Below are 19,598 nucleotides of genomic sequence, written 5' to 3' on the forward strand. Positions count from 1 at the left end.
ATTGCATGCAATTAATGGGACTTCTGGAACACAGCATAGGAACACAACTTTTTCCTGATTCATCGGTGGACCGTTTAAAATATAGGAATTAGGATATGACGTCAAACGACGATTTCAACGCTGTCTATCGTTGGCATGGACGTTGGCTACTAAACAACAGTTTGTTTTGACGATCATCTAGAAGATGGTTTTACTTCATTTTAGGAACTTTCGGAACTTCTATTGATGTGTTTGTTTTCGCTGAATGAATGCATCTTGAAGTTCGCCTTCCTGTAACAGCAAAAACGTGCAAGTACTATTAAACGTCGTCGATATATTATGTTCTGCTTTTGAACTCCAGCTGCATTCACTAGCTAGATGCACCACCTGCCTTTGCTTTGTTTGAGAAGACACCGCTAATGGTTATATGCTAAAATGAAGAGAAAAGTGGCCAGATTGCGGTTAAGTCCAAATGAAGAGGCTCAACTCATACGAGAAGAACATGAGAGGAGAAGAAAGCTGCGAATACAACAGGTGAGGTAACTCAAACGTGGTCTCCAATCAACCAGCAGGATATGAATGCTGGTGTCTGATATACATTGGATTATTTACTATTAGCTCATATTAATTTGATAAATACATTTGGCATGATCGTTGTGTGTCGCACATTTCAATGTCACTATCACTCACAGTTGCTGTTCGTTGCCTCCCTCCTGTCACTGGCAGGTGCGTGAACAGGAGCGGTACATCGCGCTGCAGATCCGCCAGGATGTCCAGCAGAGACGGGAACGTGAGCTTCAGAACCTGGCCGAGGAGTTGAAAGAGGAATGGGAGAGACAGCAAAAGGAGAAGGTGGAGACTCTGCAGAAGTTATACCAGGACAGCCTCCGTGTACTAGGAGAGGGACACAGAAGTGCCAAAGAAAATGTAGGAATGCTTTCAAAATTGCATATTCCTTTAGTTTGATTTGAAGTCCTAAATGTTGCTAACAAAAAATGTCCCCACCCAATTCCTCAAGTCAAAAAAGACAGCATATTTTTGATAAACATATTCTATTCTACCATGGGTCTGTCATGTTATGAGAAAAGCTTTTTATTTCTTCATTGTATTTTGCTCATATTTCCACAGGAGCCTGACTGGGAGGCAATTGCACAGAAAAATGAGGAGAACCATGTTCGAGCAGCAGAGCGGTATCGAGGCGCCCTGAAAGAGCTGAAATCACAGAGACAGAAAGAGCAAAAAGAACAAAACCGGTGAGCTCAATGAAAGGATTGTATTCACTTCGTTCTAAGAATGTTGTTACTGGTTGGCATCATAGAAATTTAGTAAATGATCATGGGCATCTTTCATTACTGTAGCTAAATCTCTAATGTTCTTATTCCCTCTCTAAAGTTTTATCCAGGCTAAGAGTAAAGCCATACAAGTGGAGAAGGAGAGAGCAGCAAAAGTGGCCAGTCTCCCACCCCCTCCACCCAACCCAATCGAAGTATGTGGAAAATGTAGCATTACTTTTAGTTCTTATTGTCTCCCACAATGAAATCGGGGAGGGGACTGTGATTCGGTTTCTGCCCGTTCATACGTCACAAAGTGACAAAGTGACACCACTGGGACAGTTTTTTCTAACAACGCCCCTCAGCTGTGACTTTATTCATGATAAAGCACAGCCTCTCGTACTTTATTGCTTAATTAAATATAGAACTATCCATTCCACCCAACATTCTACAAACATAACTTGACAGTTTTCTGTAAGTACATGCTTGGAGGCTATCAAACCTATATCAGAAATGTTTTTCACTATTTGTTGATCTGAAAGGCAATTTTATGTTTTCCACCTAATAGAATATTCAGTCCAAGAAGTTGCCAGCAGTGAAGAAATCAGATGTGGGTGCCTTCTCTGTGACTCACTATCACATGCCTGAGACTGCTGTGGACAGGGAGGTGAATACAACGCAGGTAGTTTTTCTATACATAAAAAAACAACTGATAATCTCAAACAACCAGAGTTGAAATTGCTGAACCTTTAGCCCATCTGACTAGTTGTATACTAGTTGTGTTGTGTGAACTTGATTACCTACTGTAACAACAGCATCAAATCCCTGCACTGTATAGAGGTTTGTGTCTGATGTATTTTGGTCTATCCACCATCTGTTGACCTATCAGCCTAATGCACGGGAGGTGGCAGAGGAAGAGGCACAGCGGCTGCAGGAGCTGAGGGTGGAGGAGGAGAGGGATAGACAGGAGCAGCTGGAGAAGGCGCGCCTTAGGGGCAACCATGCTCTGAGGAGGGAACAACTCACACAGGTAATGTACTGTTGCACAGCTACTGCCAGGCACACCTAGTATGCTAGTGCACAATATCTAGAAGACTGTTGCTCTTGGTTTGACGTGATAGAAACGTTTTGTGATATGTAGCCTAAAACCAATCTTTGGTAAAAAAATAAAATAGCACCAATATGGTTAAGCTATGTGCTAAACTGTTCCATCTTAAAAGCAGTCAACTTTCAATGCACATGTATACACAATACAGGTATATGACATTACCATTCAATGAATGTCTGTAACCATGGTGTTGTTGTTCCTGTGTTAGGACCGACAGCGCCTCCTGGTGGAGCTAGAGCACATGCAGCAGACAGACCTGCTGAGGCGCAGGCAGGTGGTGGCTCAGATGCCTGCTCAGATCTTCCAGCCGCTCTACAAAAGGCAGGAGATGAGGGAGGACTGGCAGAGAGACATGGAGTTTGCCTTCGAGGACATGTACACGGGAGAGAGGAGTAAGGGGGGGGGCGGGCTTCCAAACAGGACAGCATTTTTATTACAGCATGTTTATTAACTCAGCACCTGAGCAGGATAGACTATTTGTTGATTTTGCTATCATTGATGGGAGTTGAAACATGATCTTATGTCAGGAATGTGTAGTGAGTGTACAGTTATTTCTCATTATGAAATATTTGTGAGTAATGGTTTTTTTGTACTCCTATGACTGCAGGGGTGAAAGGGGACCTGGTATTGCAGCTGGTCCCAGAGCCCCTACCAGCCATGTCCATGACCACAGGTAGCCAGGACGAGGAGCTGGACCTGACCTTGGAGGAGGTCACATCTGAGGAACAACATAATGATCCATCTGCCCAAACACAAGGTGAAGAGCTGAAGACTCTGATGTTGGAACTATGGAGTTGCTGAATACATTTTTTTAGATAGTGTGTATAAAATAAACTAATTCCTGAGACTAAAAGATTTGTTGTGTCTGTTCTAGTAGAGCCATCCAGGCCTCTAGAGGGAGCTCCCAGACAGGCTTTGAAGAGACTCCTGAACCGCATTAGGACCCAAAGGGACCAGTGGAATACTCAGGGTGCGCATGATCGCCCATCAGATGTCCCACTCTGCAGCCTGGCTATGACCACAGATGGTATGACCATAGAGACAGGCTCCCTGACCAGCGAGGAGACGGACCGCCCGTTGACCACAAGCCCTAAGGCCCCCTCTCAGCCTCCCCAAGGTCAGTGAGCCCCTGTTAGATAGAATTGATTGAATGCTACATATTGAAGACTGATAAGAATCATAACTGTACCTGAATAAATGTAAGATTTTAAAACAAATCCCCCCCCCAAAAATCATTTATTTCCATCATCTGTTCAGCTTTGAACACAACAGAGGAATCCATAGTGGCTGGGACCCTGTTCCCCCCAGATGAGCAAGCCAAGAAGATCTATGCATTTGAAACAGAGCGGACGAGAAGGGTGTGTTTTACTATTTGTATGTTTATAGACATATATATATAGCTTGATTGTGCACTGTGTCTTAGGGTAAGGCAATATGTTAAATGTGGTCTAGTGTGTTAGGTTGAGTGTTTCGATGTGCTTTGCCCTACTTGTGAGTTGACTTTCAGACCTTTTCTTGCTCCCATTGTCCAGGAGAATCAGCTGGAGAGGGAGAAGCAGGAGCAGATAGCTCTGCTAGAGGAGTTGGAGGAGCAGAAGCACAAGCTGGAGCTGCTGCTTCAGGATGCCCAGCAGGAGAGAGAGGTACTGCAGGCTGCTGTGCACCAGGACACTGCTGGAACACAGGAAGTACCCGCCCAGGACCAGGAAGTGACATCTGTGACCCTTCCTCCAGTCCCTGAGGTGTGTGTGTGTGTGTGTTTGTGTGCATACGTGTGTGTGTGTGTGGTGCTTAAGCACTTTCAATAGTTATGATTCATAACTATCACAGTAATACCCAAGTACAGGACACCTTTGTAAACTTTTAGTAAAAAACCTGTCCATAACCATTTATGGCTTTCCCATTGCATACCATTCCTATAAAGAGGTTTAATGCCTGTCCTCTGCAACACTTAGGTCCTCTCCATACAGCCAACATCTTCAGTAGATGAGGATGACCACTCCAAAAGAATTCGAGAATTCCAGCAGCGTCTGCTGGAACAGAACAGGTGTGGTTAAGGGGATTTCTGCATGTTAAACAGTGCCCTGCGTAAGTAATAGGACAGTGAAGAATTTATTTCTTAATTTTGCTCTATACTCCAAAAGTTTAGATTTAAAATCAAACAATTGAAGTTAAAGTACAGATTGTCAGCTTTTATTTAATGGTATTTTTGTACATGTTGGTTGCCCAGCAGGAGAGAGAGCGAAAGAGAGAGAAATGACAACACTTTTTATGCATAGTCCCCCTATTTCAGGGCACCAAAAGTAGTGGGAAAATTGGCTTGACAAGTGTTTCTGGTAAGTGAGGTGTGTTCCGTCACATAATTTGTGCAGGTATAATAGAGCTGTCAATGTCTAATATTGATTCTAAGCTTTGTGAACAAGTCAACATGAGGACCAAAGAAGTGTCAATGAAAGTCAAGGAAGCCATTATTAGAACCAGACATAGCCAAAACCTTAGGTTTGCCAAAATCATTAGTTTGGAACATCATTAAAAAGAAAAAAAAACACTGGTGAGGTCAGTTATCACAAACGGGCTGGTAGGCCATGGAAGACTTCTACAGTGGATAACCAAAGAATGCTCACCATAAGAAAACCCCCAAAACAACTGTCCCACAGATCAGGAACACTCCCCAGGGGGTAGACCTGAATGTGTCAGAAACTTCCATCCGCAGAATACAGCACCAGCCGAACTACAGAGGCTTCACTGCAAGGTGCAAACCACTAGTTATCCTCGAAAAGGATGGTCAGGTTGTTAAAAGTACCTAAAAAGAGGTCTGGAAAAAGCTATTGTGGACTGATGAGATGAATATTATCATATGTTAGAATGATTGCAAGTGGAAATTTTGGGGGGGAAATCTGCCCAAGATTTACAGCATACCACATAATTTGTGAAATTCATTGGATGGTGCTTCATCATACAACATAGACATTGAAAACATACTGCCATAGCAGTATAAACTAGGGAGATTTTCAGGGCCAAATAATGAGAAGTTCAATGTCAATGTTCAGATTGAACATGGATTTAATTTCCTAAGATATTAGGGAAAAACACCACTGAAGATGGTTGCAGTACAGGCCTGGCAAAACATCACCAGAGAAGATACCCAGTGTCTGGTGGGGTCAATTGGTTGCAGACTTCAGGCAGTTATTGCATGCAAAGGATTGTCAACCAAATACTAAATATGAGTGCTTTAGACTATTTCCCATTACTTTTGGTGCCCTGAAAAAGGGGGACTATGTATAAAAAGTGTTGTCATTTCTTCACAAATACCATCAAATAAAAGATGGGAATCTATACTTTAACCTCATAGTAATTGTATTTGCAAATTTGTGTAGTCTAGAGCCAAAATAATAAAAAATGTTTTATTGTCCCCTTACTTACACTGGGCACTGTATGTTGATGTATGTGTTTCCAAAGTATTCATGAATGTGTTTGATGTTTTGATTATTCAGGTGGTTTATTGTATTATTCTTCTGTGTCATAGACTTCATGAACAGTCAGTGGAGCAGGCTCGCAGACGTCTGGAAGAATACCAACACGCACTGAGAAGCCATTACCCAGGCATGAACACAGCAGTGGGGCTTCCTACTGGTACTAGAGGCCCCGTTCATCCTCTACCATCTGGTGCTGAGGTGGTGATGCCCCTGGCATCCCCTCTAGAACCTGCCACTGGCCCTGTTGTGCCACTCTATAGAGGGCTCCCAGTATCACTTAACATCAATGCTCAATCTCCAACCCCTCTGGTTATTCCCACACATGAGTCCTCCATCTTGGCTCAAACTCCCTTCCTTCATTGCTCTGGACTTAGGACAAGATTCAGCCAGCAAATAGACTCTACGAACTCACCAATGCAAAGAGAACCTGCTGCAGAAAGCTCCAGAGACCAAAGACCAGATGCTACTGCTTTGCTGGTGGAAGATATGACACTTAAAAGAGTCCTAGAGCATCCCTCTGAGAGGCTGCGACCCCCCTCTACTCTGGACCCCCTGCCATACAGACTACTCCCTACCCATCGCCCATGTCCCCATATCCCGCACCCATCAAGCACTGACCACATCCAAAATATCAGGCTAACCCAGTCAGAGGTTGGGCCTGGGCCTCTGTCCTATGGGGAGGAGGTGGAGAGGCAGCAGTGGGAGTTGCGGGAGTCCCAGCGAAGGGTGCAGGGCCGGAGGGAGGCCTTACTACAGGAGCAGAGGGAACAGAGGAGGAGGCAGAAAGAGGCCCTGCAGGCACTGGTCACTCCACTGGTGAGGGAACAGCTCAGCACTTCTTCTATTGGCTTCAAGTTAATGTTTTGGTGCTCTGAATGTTGCTTTGGAGGTCTTTGCATTCTGCTAAGAAATATCTAGGGGAAACATAGAATGTTAATAACCCAACACAAACTAGAAGCAAGAGAGATACTGTAAGTTAATTAAATCGTTTTAAGGAATGCAAATCCTAACTGACTGATTTTTGTTTCTCCCTCTGTGTCTGTTGGACCTCCAGCCTGATCCAGAGGCTGCTGATTGTATCCCAGGGTCAGAAGACATGGGGTTGGGGCCTGACCGCCTCAAACTGATGTCAACCCTTCTAAGAGCCATAGAGGAGTCCAATGGGCACACCTCTTCTTCTGTAGAGGCTAATCAGAGCCTGAGCAACACATTCCACCTCCAGCCAGTATCCAATGGTAAGACTGTCTATTGAAACCTTTTACAGTTTATTCTTATTTCATCAGTGGTTTTGGACATGGTAGAACTAATAGGTACAGTCATGAGAAAAAGTTAGGACACCCCCCAAAATATTAAGTTATTCTCTTAAAAATATGGACATATCAATATGTTATCTTCTTTCTAACAATGTCTATAGATAAAGGGGATGTAATTGAACAAAAAACTATGAAAATGTAACTTTGTAATCATTTATTTAACGAAAAATTAACAATAATGCCAATTCCTACTGAGGAAAAAGTTAGGACACCCTATGCCCTAATAGCTAGTATTGCCCCCCTTGGCTGAAATAACCTCAATTAGACGTTTCTTATAACTGTCTACAGGTCTCTGACATCAATTGGGAGAAAGTTTTTCCCACTCCTCCTTGCAGAATTCTTTCAGCTGTGTGATGTTCGAGGGGTGTCTTGCATGCACAGCCAGTTTCAAATCAATCCACAGCATCTCAATAAGATTAAGATCCGGGCTTTGACTTGACCATTCCAGAACTCTCAATTTATTTTTCTTGAGCCATTCCTTGGTAGATTTACTGAAATGTTTTGGGTCATTGTCATGTTGCATGGTCCACATCTGCTTCAGCTTCAACTTTCGAACAGATGGTCTCACATTTTCCTCAAGCACCCTCTGATACAATACAAAATTCATAGTGGATTCTATGATGGTGAGCTGACCAGGCCCTGCTGCAGAAAAGCAGCCCCAAACCATGACATTTCCACCCCCATGCTTCACAGTTGGTATGAGGTTCTTGTTCTCAAATGCTGTCTTGGTTTTGCGCCAAACATGTCTACTCTTACTGTGCCCAAATAGTTCAACTTTGGATTCATCTGTCCAAAGCACATTGTTCCAGAAGTTCTGGTCTTTCTCTAGGTGTTCTCTGGCAAACTTTAGTCTTGCCCTGATGTTTTTTTTTGACAGCAGGGGTTTCCTCCTTGCACACCTCCCATGTAATGCAAACTTGTTCAGTCTCTTTCTTATGGTGGATGCATGTACTTTGACATCAATTGTGGCAAGAGATACCTGTAGGTCTCGTGATGACATTCTGGGATTGTTGGAGACTTCTTTAAGCATCTTTCGGTCAGCTCTTATGCTGAACTTGCTTGGGCGGCCTGACCTGGCCATGTTGGTGGTGGTTTTAAATGTTCTCCACTTGTAAATTATTTTCCGGACAGTGGAATGGCCAATTTCGAATAGTTTGGAGATCTTTTTATATCCCTTCCCAGACTCATATGCATCTACAATTTTTCTTCTGAAGGCCTCAGAGAGCTCTTTTGATCTCGCCATGGTGATGCAACTCACTTCAACAATCAAGAGCAAACCAAACTAAATATCTGAGGCTTAAATAGGACAGGCTCCTCCAAAATCCTCTGTAACGATGTTCTAATCATTTGCACCTGATGTGGTGCTCTTTATTATAATTTTAGGCATTTTAAGTGGAACTAAATGTGGGGGTGTCCTAACTTTTTCCTCACAAGAAGATTGCATTTCTATTAATTACATTTTACCAATCATTTTTTAAATAATTTGTTTCAGTTGTATTTGTTTAGTTATATTACCTCAATTTTTCAATATTGTTCAAATGAATATCAAATGTCCATATGTTTGAATATGTTGAAGAAGACAAAGGTTTTCATAGGGTGTCCTAATTTTTTCTCATGACTGTAATGGATGCCTGTATTTTATCTTGAACATTTTGGTGTGTCTGAGAAATAAATATATTTATATCTAAGTATCCAACATCATTAAAAAAATAAACTAACTAACAATTGTTTTCTTCCCTTTCTCTAGCACTGTTTGTGGCACTTATTCTTATTGAAAGTCGCGCGATGACTGTGATGTATAGTTAATTCACTTACTTTAGACAAATGTACTTATTGCAGGTTGCTCTGGATAAGACTGTCTGCTAAATGACTTAAATGTAAATAAAATCTCTTTTTTTTTTTTCCTCTCATATTCTATAGACCCTGCTTCCCAGAATGAGCTCCTGAGCAGACCTGCCCCTCACCCACCATCAAATACCCAAATACCCCGGGCTCCCAAACCCCCTGTGGCCCGCGCCAGGCTGGGGGTCTTAGACACGATGATGATGGAGCAGCATGAGCTCAGCGCCATCCAGGAAGTAGAGACGCCCATCAATAACAGCCTGGTCACAGGTCAGCCATGCCCACAAGGGCTGCCAACACCTCACAGCGATCTCTTGCAGCCTTGTCATTTTCATCTTGGAAAAATACTGTACAGATGATGCTCCAAAGTGCTTTACTACCAGGGGATCAATCGCTCATCTGGTGGGCACGCCGCAAAACCTAGTGGCCACTCATGGTACCATTAGAATTTTCACTTTTAGTTCTGCCCAAAAAGACAATTCCCTCCTCCCTCGTAAAGACCTCTTCACCCCCACTACCCCTGTTAATAAATAAATATTTATAATAAATAAATAAAATAAAATAAAAATTCCTTCTTCTAGCATTGTGACTGCCTATGGCCCCTGGTTTGAGCATTGGTTACTTTGTCTTATGATGACTGATGGATAGATGATTCACTTATTTAAACAAATGTATTTGTTGTAAGTCGCTTTGGATAAAGGCGTCTGCTAAATATAAATGTAAACAATTCCCAATGCAATTAAAAAAAAATAGTCTGTATTGTTCCTGGCCAAATGAAGTTGATTCCAGGGTGACTTTGATGTTCTACAAATATGTAAGATCCATAAATTCATGCCCTGGGCGGTGTAATCTTTTTTTAATAGCCCAGATCGGACGATAGAAGCATTTCTCTTACCTCTATAAAGCACTGACGTCATATGTAAGAGTCTGACCCAGCCACGGGGCGGGAACACGCAGGGATTCTATCAGCACGAGCGAGGGATTGAGAACGACCATGGAAACCTTATGAACCATGCTAGACTTTGGCGCGTTGCATCCAGAAGTACCACAACAATTCCACACTAGCACTAAAGTACATAAAATCCAATTCTGTGTGCAGTATAGCCCAGTACATGCATTATTCTTTTGTATATTCTCAATAATAGTTAATTAATTAATTAATTAATTAATAACATGTAGCTATACCGCACAATCATGAATGCAAGATGACAATATAGGAGCCCAATAAAAATTGATAGGCTATAATTTCAGATTTTGCCATGGGCATCATTTGATGGCAATTAATTTCAAGTTAATAAATGATGACAGCGATGATTAGGCTGCATAATTAACCGTGTTAACTAATGGGGCCCAAAGTGTTTTTTTTCATGAAAGATGGGACAAACTAAGCAACCTAAGCCTATTGATCTATGGCCTGGCTACTTATAATGCACATGTAATTCAGTATGTCATTTTCATGTTGACGAGCTGTGCTAGCATGAGCCTGTTGGTAACGTGAGTATTTGTTTTTTTGCATCTCAAATTGTAGGCATAGGCATATTGACTGTACTTTAGCCTACACATCATTGAGTACACCAAAGTTAGCAGCATCGTTTCTCTCTAATGACTCGTGAGTTTGCCAGTCTCCAGGTTTGTATTAGCCTATATTCTACAACAGGTTAATTCATATTTTTTCTACATCCATTTGGTGGAAATACACTTTTAGTTATGCAGTACGTCATGTCTTAAAATAAATCCATAGCATTTACATGTTGACACAATTACAGTGAACCCCCCCCCCCCCCCCCCCTTGTGTGTTGTGTAAACTGTGCCCTGTACCTGTCTAACCTACCTATGGCCATGTCTTAAGGAATGCTGTCTCTAATTGCCTGATTCTGCTACCCCAGCCCCAGAGGAATGTGTGAGGGTATCACACACAGAAGGGAGAGAGACAGAGGAGCAGGAGCACTCAGTGAGGGGTCAGTCCAGCATCTCTATGTCCAGTACAGGGGAGCACTCAGCTGGGACAGGGACAGGGACAGGGAGTGGGACAGGCACTGGCAGATCCAGAAAGCTATCCTGGAGGGAGAGACTGAGGCTGGAGGCAGGAGCCTCTCCAGAACGTGGTGAGGAAGGGGACATGGAGGTTATATCAGCGTTATGTGGGAATATTAGAGACAACTCATTTCAGTTATGTGAGATTTAGACTGATGAAATCAGCTCAGCTATTTACCTTCACTCTGCTACCTGTCTTTGTAGATCCAGCCCCAGCTCTCCCAGATCATTCTCAACACTCCTCACATTCTGGGAGAGGTATTCCTGGATGTCATGGTCCAGCAACCACTACCTTCAAATCCCCCACAGAGGTAAGTGTGTTAGCCATAGCCTAACAAGTGTTAGATTTGACTTGTTTGTGCAGTACTGATGTATTGACACCCTCTGAGGTCCATTTCAATGATGAAATCCAGCCCAATATGAGGTTCTGTGGACTATGAATACCCCTGATTATGCTTGAGGTGTGTGTGTGTGTGTGTGTGTGTGTGTGTGTGTGTGTGTGTGTGTGTGTATACATACTCGCATGATGACTATCAATTGTGCCTGAAGTGTATATATATTTTATATATATTATATTTATCATTCATTCATTATTTATTTATATATACTGTATACAGTGGGGGAAATAATTATTTGATCCCCTGCTGATTTTGTTAGTTTGCCCGATTATAAAGAAATGAGCAGTCTATAATTTTTATGGTACTTTTATTTTAACAAATAGAGACAGAATATCAACAAAGAAGTCCAGAAAAAACACATTATATAAAGTTATAAATTCATTTGCATTTGATCGAAGGAAATAAGTATTTGATCCCCAAGCAAAACATGACTTAGTACTTGGTGGAGAAACCCTTGCTGGCAAGCACAGAAGTCAGACGTTTCTTATAGTTGGTCACCAGGTTTGCACACATCTCAGGAGGGATTTTGGTCCACTCCTCTTTACAGATCCTCTCCAAATCCTGAAGGTTTCAAGGCTTTTGCTTGGCAACTCGAAGCTTCAGCTCCCTCCACAAATTTAATTAAGGTCTGGAGACTAGCTAGGCCACTCCATGACCTTAGTGTGCTTCTTCTTGAGCCACTCCTTTGTTGCCTTGGCTGTATGTTTTGGGTCATTGTCATGCTGGAAGTCCCATCCACGACCCATCCTCAGTGCTCTGGCTGAGGGAACGAGGTTCTCGTCCAAGATCTTATGGTACATGGCCCCGTCCATTGGCCCCTCAATGCAGTGAAGTCGTCCTGTACCCTTAGCAGAGAAACAACCCCAAAGCATAATGTTTCCACCTCTGTGTTTGACGGTGGGGATGGTGTTCTTGGGATTGTAGCATTCAGCATTTCTCTCCCTCGAAGAGTCGAATTTATGCCAAAGAGTTCAATTTTGGTCTCATCTGACCACATCACCTTCTCCCAAGCCTTCTCTGAATCATTTAGGTGTTCATTGGCAAACTTCAGATGGGCCTGTACATGTGCCTTCTTGAGTAGGGGGACCTTGCGGGCACTGCAGGATTTCAATCCGTTACGGTGTAGTGTGTTACCAATGGTTTTCTTGGTCACTGTGGTCCCAGCTGCCTTGAGATCATTACCAAGCTCCTCCCGTGTAGTTCTGGGCTGATCCCTCACCCTTCTCATAATCATCCTTACCCCACAAGGCGAGATCTTGCATGGAGCTCCAGGCCGAGGGCGATTGATGGTTATTTTGTATTTCTTCCATTTTCTAATAATTGCACCAACAGTTGTCTCCTTCTCACCAAGCTTCTTGCTGATGGTCTTGTAGCCCATTCCAGCCTTGTGCAGGTCTACAACTCTTACCCTGATGTCCTTTGAATGTTCTTTGGTCTTGCCCATGGTGGTGGAGAGGTTGGAATGGAAGAGATTGATTCTATTGACAGGTGTCTTTTATACCCATAACAAGCAGAGATTAGGAGTACTTTTCCTAAAGTGACAGGACTAATCTGTGTGCCTCACGGGCATATAACCGGTCTGTATGAGCCAGAATTCTTGCTGGTTTGTAGGGGATCAAATACTTATTTCCTTCGATTAAATGCAAATTAATTTATAACTTTATATAATGTGTTTTTTCTGGACTTCTTTGTTGATATTCTGTCTCTATTTGTTCAACTAAAAGTACCATAAAAATTATAGACCGCTCATTTCTTTGTAATCGGGCAAACTAACAAAATCAGCAGGGGATCAAATAATTATTTCCCCCACTGTATTTATATATTTCATGATCGTTTCTACACTAGAACTGGTGTGTGTGTGTGTGTGTGTGTGAGAGAGTAATGTATGCCCCTTAGTGTGTGAGCCATGATGTAAATATGGTGAACAGTTTTTTCTCCCTGAAGTATATGTAAAACATATTTAATGATGATTTCTTCCAGGCCTTGGAAAGGGCACAATTTGGTAGGGCATTAAAGCCAAATGCCAGGGCACTTAGGCTATCATGCCATTGTGTATATTTAAAGTTTATTCAAACTTAACCTGAGATCTTTGCACATTATTGTATAGGCCTATAAGTAAGGTAAGTATTTGCTGTATTGTGTCAGAGGCCCTCTGTCTATTCCCCTGATCTGTCTGTCTTCCCTGTGATGTCACTGTCCAGCTGGAGAGTTTGTCCCTTCAGTCAGCCCATAGACCCTCTGAGCCCGACTGTCTGTCCTCCACCACCATCTCCTCTGGTAGTTACGCTACCACTGACCCGGACCACAACTCTACTGAAATAGGTGAGGCAGGTGCATGGTGAAGAGCTGGTGAAATGTGTGTGTGCATGTGCGTGCACGCCGGTTTTCTAGGCCTAAAGCATTTGAATATCCATGATTCTCACTCTTATGTGTTTCGTTGAAGATACTTCCCTGGTCTTTGCTGGGTTTGGACCAGGTGGAGGAGCCTTGCTGAATGGTTCCTCTTCCTCCAGACACAGATCCTATAGGAACATGTCTGATCCTGCCTCACCCACCCAAGAGTCCCTCCTACACAACAGCAGCATCCAAAGCATCATTGATAAATACACCAGGGAGCTCAACGTCTCCCTTAGCATGGCTGGGAACCCAACAGGTATTTATACACACACACACACACACACATACACATATACACACACACGCTCGACCACAATATTTTCTCATTCATGTGATGTAAAACTTTGATCAGTTTTCAGGTTGATCAGTTCTTTATCATTTGACCTCTTACTCTTTCTCCCCCCCCCTACAGTGAGAGAGGTGTCAGTGTTGGAGGAGCTTGGTTCCTCTGTGTCCCAGCATCCCTGGTCTAAGGTACTGGAGAACAGGGGCAGAGACAGCTCTCAGGTATGGGGGGCTGACCCCCACTCTCTCCCTTCACATACAGAGTCAGGAGCTCAGAGGCATGACCAGGTGTGTGTTCATCCATACATACATACACACTCACACACTGTGTACCCCTTATGTCGTGCAATAGAAGGTGAAAGAATAGATGTGTTACTGCAGTAGCCTCAACATCGATTAACACAAAGTACCCACTTTCGCCATGTTTAGGAATGGGACAATACCATCAATCGGATCATAGTACGCCTCTCAGACCAGTCCTCATTGGGTCTAGACCAGGGAAGAGACTCGTCTATCAGCCTAATGGTTGGTCAGCTCTCAGATCAGTCATCCTGCTTAGGAATGAACATGGGGAGGGACTCCGCTGGTCGACGAACAGCTCAATCATCTTCTCTGGATGGGGACTTGGAGATGGACTCCACACTTAATCGCATGATTGGCCAGCTCTCAGATCAGTCAACTTCAATGGGAGTGGATCAAGGGTGGGACTTGACTTTGAGTCGGATGATTGGCCGGCTCTTAAATCAGTCATCAAGCTCTCAATTTCTGGGCAGAGGGAGGGAGTCTTCTGCAAGTCAGTTGATTGGCCAGATAGGATTGGATCAGTCGTCATTGTGGCTAGTTGATGGGCAGGACGAGATGAGGCCTCTGGTTGGTGAATTTGATGAGTCTGCTGCCCACCAGAGTGGGAGCTCAGGTAATAACTTTTATCAACGGTATGTTAAGTGGTATACAGACAACGGAACAGTAAAACATTACTTCAACCTGTCCATGTGAATATACAATACAGGAATATATGCAAGAGCAAATTAGTTGCTAATGCTAACTGACCGTCTTCCCCTTCAGCAGGAGGTGATGGTGCTAACTCCTCAACTTGGGTGGATCTAGGGGGTTCAACCCAGACAGGTGTGTCTTCCGGCACAGAGGGAGCACCTGAAGCCCAGTCACTGAGCTCCTCTCCCCCTGGCCTAGATCCACACTGCCAGACCTTGCAGCACTCTGGCAGCTCCCTGGAACCAGACAGGACTGTGGGCATGGATCCGGCCTCCGACTCCTTCCAACCTCTTCTGGCTGAAGTCACTCACAATGAGACTGCAGAGCCCTCCATGACCTTTCACCTCCCTGAAGAAGAGGACGAGGAGCTGGGCTCCCCTAATGGAGGCGACCATGTACCTGTGGGGGAGCTCAATCTCTCTCCATGCTCAGAGGAACCCCCTCGTGGAGATTTGGAGGAGCACACAGACCCATTTGTCAACTCTGACCCCTCTCCTGAACGCCTGAGAACAGAGGAGCCATCTCAGTCCCAGTCTGCCTTGCAGGACTCACTGTACCAGTTAACCACGTCTCAGTGCCTCCCCCATGACTGGAATCTGGTGGTGTCTCCAGTGGCAGAGGAGGTGAGGCTTGCTGCACACAACCTCTCTGGTCTCTCTCTGCAAGATGTTCCCACTCTGGACCTACCACCTGAGGCAGGGGATGCTGATATAGAGAGTACACCTCAGACTGTTCACAAGGAACATGGATGTGGTTTGACTATTGAAGACCTGGGCCAACAGGAGTCCAATGTCCAGCTACCGTCACACTCAAATGCCAACTTACCACTCTGGGAGCAGATAATGGTATGTATGTTTCAATTATTTTCTTAACTTAACTTGTACTCATCCATCAAACTCTGGTGGGCCAATTTGTGTCTTTATCTTTAAAAATGTGTTTGAGAGGAGCATTGTGTGGTGTTACTGGTTGAGTTGTGTGTTTGATGTCTGTCACCCACTCTCTCTCCCTCAGGAGATGGGCAGTGAGAAGGGGATCCTTGAGGAGTCCCACTTGACCCTGGATCACCTGACAGACACCACACTACAGGACCAGGAGCTTAGACTCACTGAAGAGGAGGGGGGAGAGAGTCTGGATGAATTGGAGAAAGAAGACACTGAGAAAGATGAAGTGGTGGAAAAGGTCAGTCATAGACACTTGTGATAATTGGACCATCTAAAACTGAATCTGAAAGTTTGGGACCAAGTCATTAGGTTGTATGACATTGGTTTTATATTTTGTTAGGAGTTGGAGTATACATTGTTGCCAGAGGAGGACACCAACCTAAAGCAGAAGCCAACACCCGCGTATGCAGGTGGGCCTCTTTACACTCTGTCACTCTCTCGCTCTCGCTCTCGCTCTCTCTCTCTCTCACACACTCACACTCACACACACACACACTCCTTATCTTCCCCCCACTCCCCCTCATGCTCTGATGTTCCTCCTCTCCCATGACCAGTGATGTTGCTGGAGTTCCAGTCGTCTCCCAGCGTTCCCCTGCAGGACGCCTTCCAGCTGAAACGGAGAGCGCTCCTCCACCGGTCCGCCCATAGGGTGGAAGAAATCAAGGCCAAGAGGGCAGAGACCAAGTCTGACACCAGGATCCACTCTACCACTATGGCCAAGAGAGAAGGAAAGAGCACAGAGTTGGGCCACGCTGCAGGGGACTCTAAACAGAGAAAGCCAAAGCTGCAGCCTGCCTTTCCAGGTAACTGGTAACTGCTCACAGAAAAATGTCCTACTTAGATAGTAGCTACAACTACCGAGTCAGAGTAACTACATTCTCTCTCCCTCTCCCTCCCTCCTCAGTGAGTAAGGCCAAACTAAAGAAGGTGGGGGAGGTGAGGATCAGTACACCTGAGGACAGGAAACTGGATGTGGCTGCCATGCACCAGCGAACAGAGAGGTAGCCACTGGAACATCACCAATTTACACATTTCCATTGATGTGTCGCCTGGTTTCCTTCTTTACGCTCCTCTTTACTGACCTCACTCGTGATTGTCCTGGCAGGTTATACAACCAACTGGAGGAAGTGAAGCATCTTAAGGAGATCAGGAGCAGACAGGAGTCTTATGTCAAAAACAGAGAGAAGGCCAAAGAGTTCCATAAGGTAACATTCAAATACCCAAAGAAAAAGAAATTATATACATTATATCTGGCCAAATAGTGAATTAATTTGAATGTTGGTCAATTTGATTTGAAATGCATAATGAATAGTGTGTCTTCTCTCTGCACAGAAAACCTTACAGAAGCTTCGAGCAAAGCAGATTCCACGATGATTATTGAACTTTATTTTATAGTTTGTGTATGTTTGTGTGTTTGTACGTAGACAAACTTTTGTAATCTGTAATAAAAAAAATAAAAAAATCCTATGTATATTTGTAATAAAGTGTGTTATGTCTACTTATCGAGTTTATTCATTCTCACACACAAACAAATCCTATCTTGTACTTAGGCTTCACATCAATTATCATAGGCAAAAATCATAACAATAAAGATTATTATTCAGTTATAAAACGGGTTCTGAGTAATGGGAAAATGGCTAAAACTGCATTCCAAGCCATGCATTATCTCTGGGTGCGTCCCATGAGTTGAAAAAAGTTCTCCTTTCCACTACCACTTTCTCTTGACCCGGAACTCGATTTTCATGTTGCCATTTTTAAAGCTGTCTCCATAGTGTAGGAGAAGTTGAAGTCCACTTTAGATACCTGCCAAAGTCATCTTTGGCAGAGGACCCAGTACTGGATCCTTCAGCGCACATTTCACTCCGGTCACATCGTAGCCATCCCAAACTGATATCTAAACAACTCAGCAGTTTCCCTTGCCACGGTGCACACACTTTCAGTTTTTTACTTCGATCAAATTCAGGTAATTTTGTCGTAATAATTGCTCATCAAATATGATTCTAAAATCAGTTCTGCTGATGGCATATGTTGATAGTTTATTCAACTGTTTTAAACAGATTTAGCCTGTCAAATATCAATGGAAACATGCAGCATAGGTGCATAGATGTATTTGATATGTATTAAGACATCTTAAACATGAATATGTTTGCTTTACGTCTAATACTTTAGCCTACCCTTAAATTGTTCACAGGCTTCAGCAAGTCCAACTATTGTTCTTCAACATACTTATTATTATTATTATTATTATTATTATATTTCCATCCATCCAACCAAACCATCTTTAACTTTATCTGCTACCATAACAAGACTCACTTTTTTTGAACTACCTAGAAAATCTTTTCTACCCTAATAAAAGCTTTCTGATACCTATTAAGCTTTTTTCTATTGAACTCCACAATTTTACAACATTATATTTAACTAACCTTCTAACCCATACTGATTAACCTCAAAATGTGTATCTATCTATCTATCTATCTATCTATCTATCTATATTTATTCATTTATTTTTATTTATTTATTTCATACCATTTATACATTGAGCATAAAAAAACATCATACTGTAACTGTATAGACCCCACTTAAAGAACCTCTAGTCAGACTTTTGATACTAGGGTTAGTAATTTCAGCTTTACTCGATTTTGAAATCCTATTCATGTCTGTACCACTGTGTGCATAGCCTAAACCGTTTAACCTATTAACTTAAAATCAACTTTTAAATACTTTTTGAGCTGTATCTATCTATTTAGCTGTATCTATCTACTTTTTGAACCCTTCTCTCTTTCTAACCTTTTTGCATGAAATAGTGTGTGAATTGATTTCTATGCAAATCAGAGACTATAAAAACAGATATTAGTTCCAAAATTACATGAACTATTATCCTTGCAATTCAACTCATTGAGTGATTTGTTGATGACATACTTAAGTACGGTCTGAATACTTAAGTACATGAGGTATTTCTGTATTTCAATTTTAATAAATTTACTGAAACTTCTAAAAACCTGTTTTCGCTTTGTCATTCTAGGGTATTGTGTGTGGATTGAATCCATTGAATCAATTTTAAATTGAGTCTATAACACAACACAATGTGGAAAAAGTGAAGGGGTCTGAACACTTTCCGAAGTCATTCGTATATCACTTTCTTTCAACTACCCAGCTTTAAACTTTTTCTCTATCAAAAACCACAAGCCCACAAAGTTTCTTCTGGAACTTCTTTTTCTAGTTCCAATTCTTCCCAGTGCTACTCCTCCTCCAACTTTTAATCTATTCAAACCAATCCAACTTCACAACGTGCAGAGTGGTCTGACTCTCATTGCTATGAATTTTGTTTTTGATACCTATTCAACGTCTTAAACTATACAACCTTGAAAGTGCACTTTTTAACATGGAGGTCTACGGGAACCAAAAAGATGACATTTTTGAACCACCGCTACTCTTACACCTGTTAAGCTATTCACACCAATCCAACTGTAAATGTAACAACTCAAAGTATCAACCTGATAAAAAAAAAAATATCTATCTGTGTATTCCCTATAATACATTTTACAATGCATCTCCTCTTTT

The 19,598-nt window shown here is 42.7% G+C and overlaps 1 protein-coding gene across 3 annotated transcripts; it reads left to right on the forward strand.

The window, feature by feature from the left end:
• The first annotated feature begins 142 nt into the window (after nt 1-142).
• Nucleotides 143-17,516, forward strand: cep295 (centrosomal protein 295). 3 transcript variants are annotated; one of them, XM_083696258.1, is made up of 28 exons: nt 143-513; nt 706-906; nt 1,108-1,232; nt 1,372-1,465; nt 1,819-1,932; nt 2,140-2,280; nt 2,567-2,750; nt 2,966-3,115; nt 3,233-3,475; nt 3,616-3,716; nt 3,891-4,100; nt 4,314-4,405; nt 5,885-6,650; nt 6,889-7,069; nt 9,068-9,259; nt 10,876-11,094; nt 11,228-11,334; nt 13,623-13,743; nt 13,865-14,074; nt 14,231-14,391; nt 14,533-15,019; nt 15,169-15,941; nt 16,108-16,275; nt 16,378-16,447; nt 16,592-16,840; nt 16,942-17,038; nt 17,143-17,242; nt 17,370-17,516. In XM_083696258.1, exons 1-28 carry the CDS (start codon nt 415-417, stop codon nt 17,409-17,411), a joined length of 5,697 nt encoding a protein of 1,898 aa, XP_083552384.1. In that variant the 5' UTR covers nt 143-414; the 3' UTR covers nt 17,412-17,516. The 3 variants fall into 3 exon arrangements, with proteins under 3 accessions (XP_083552384.1, XP_083552386.1, XP_083552385.1); XM_083696260.1 differs by having other exon boundaries at nt 15,172-15,941; XM_083696259.1 differs by having other exon boundaries at nt 3,236-3,475.
• The last annotated feature ends 2,082 nt before the right edge of the window (nt 17,517-19,598 follow it).

The sequence above is a fragment of the Argentina silus genome, assembly GCF_951799395.1.
Source record: "Argentina silus genome assembly, chromosome: X".
Classification (NCBI taxonomy): domain Eukaryota; kingdom Metazoa; phylum Chordata; class Actinopteri; order Argentiniformes; family Argentinidae; genus Argentina; species Argentina silus.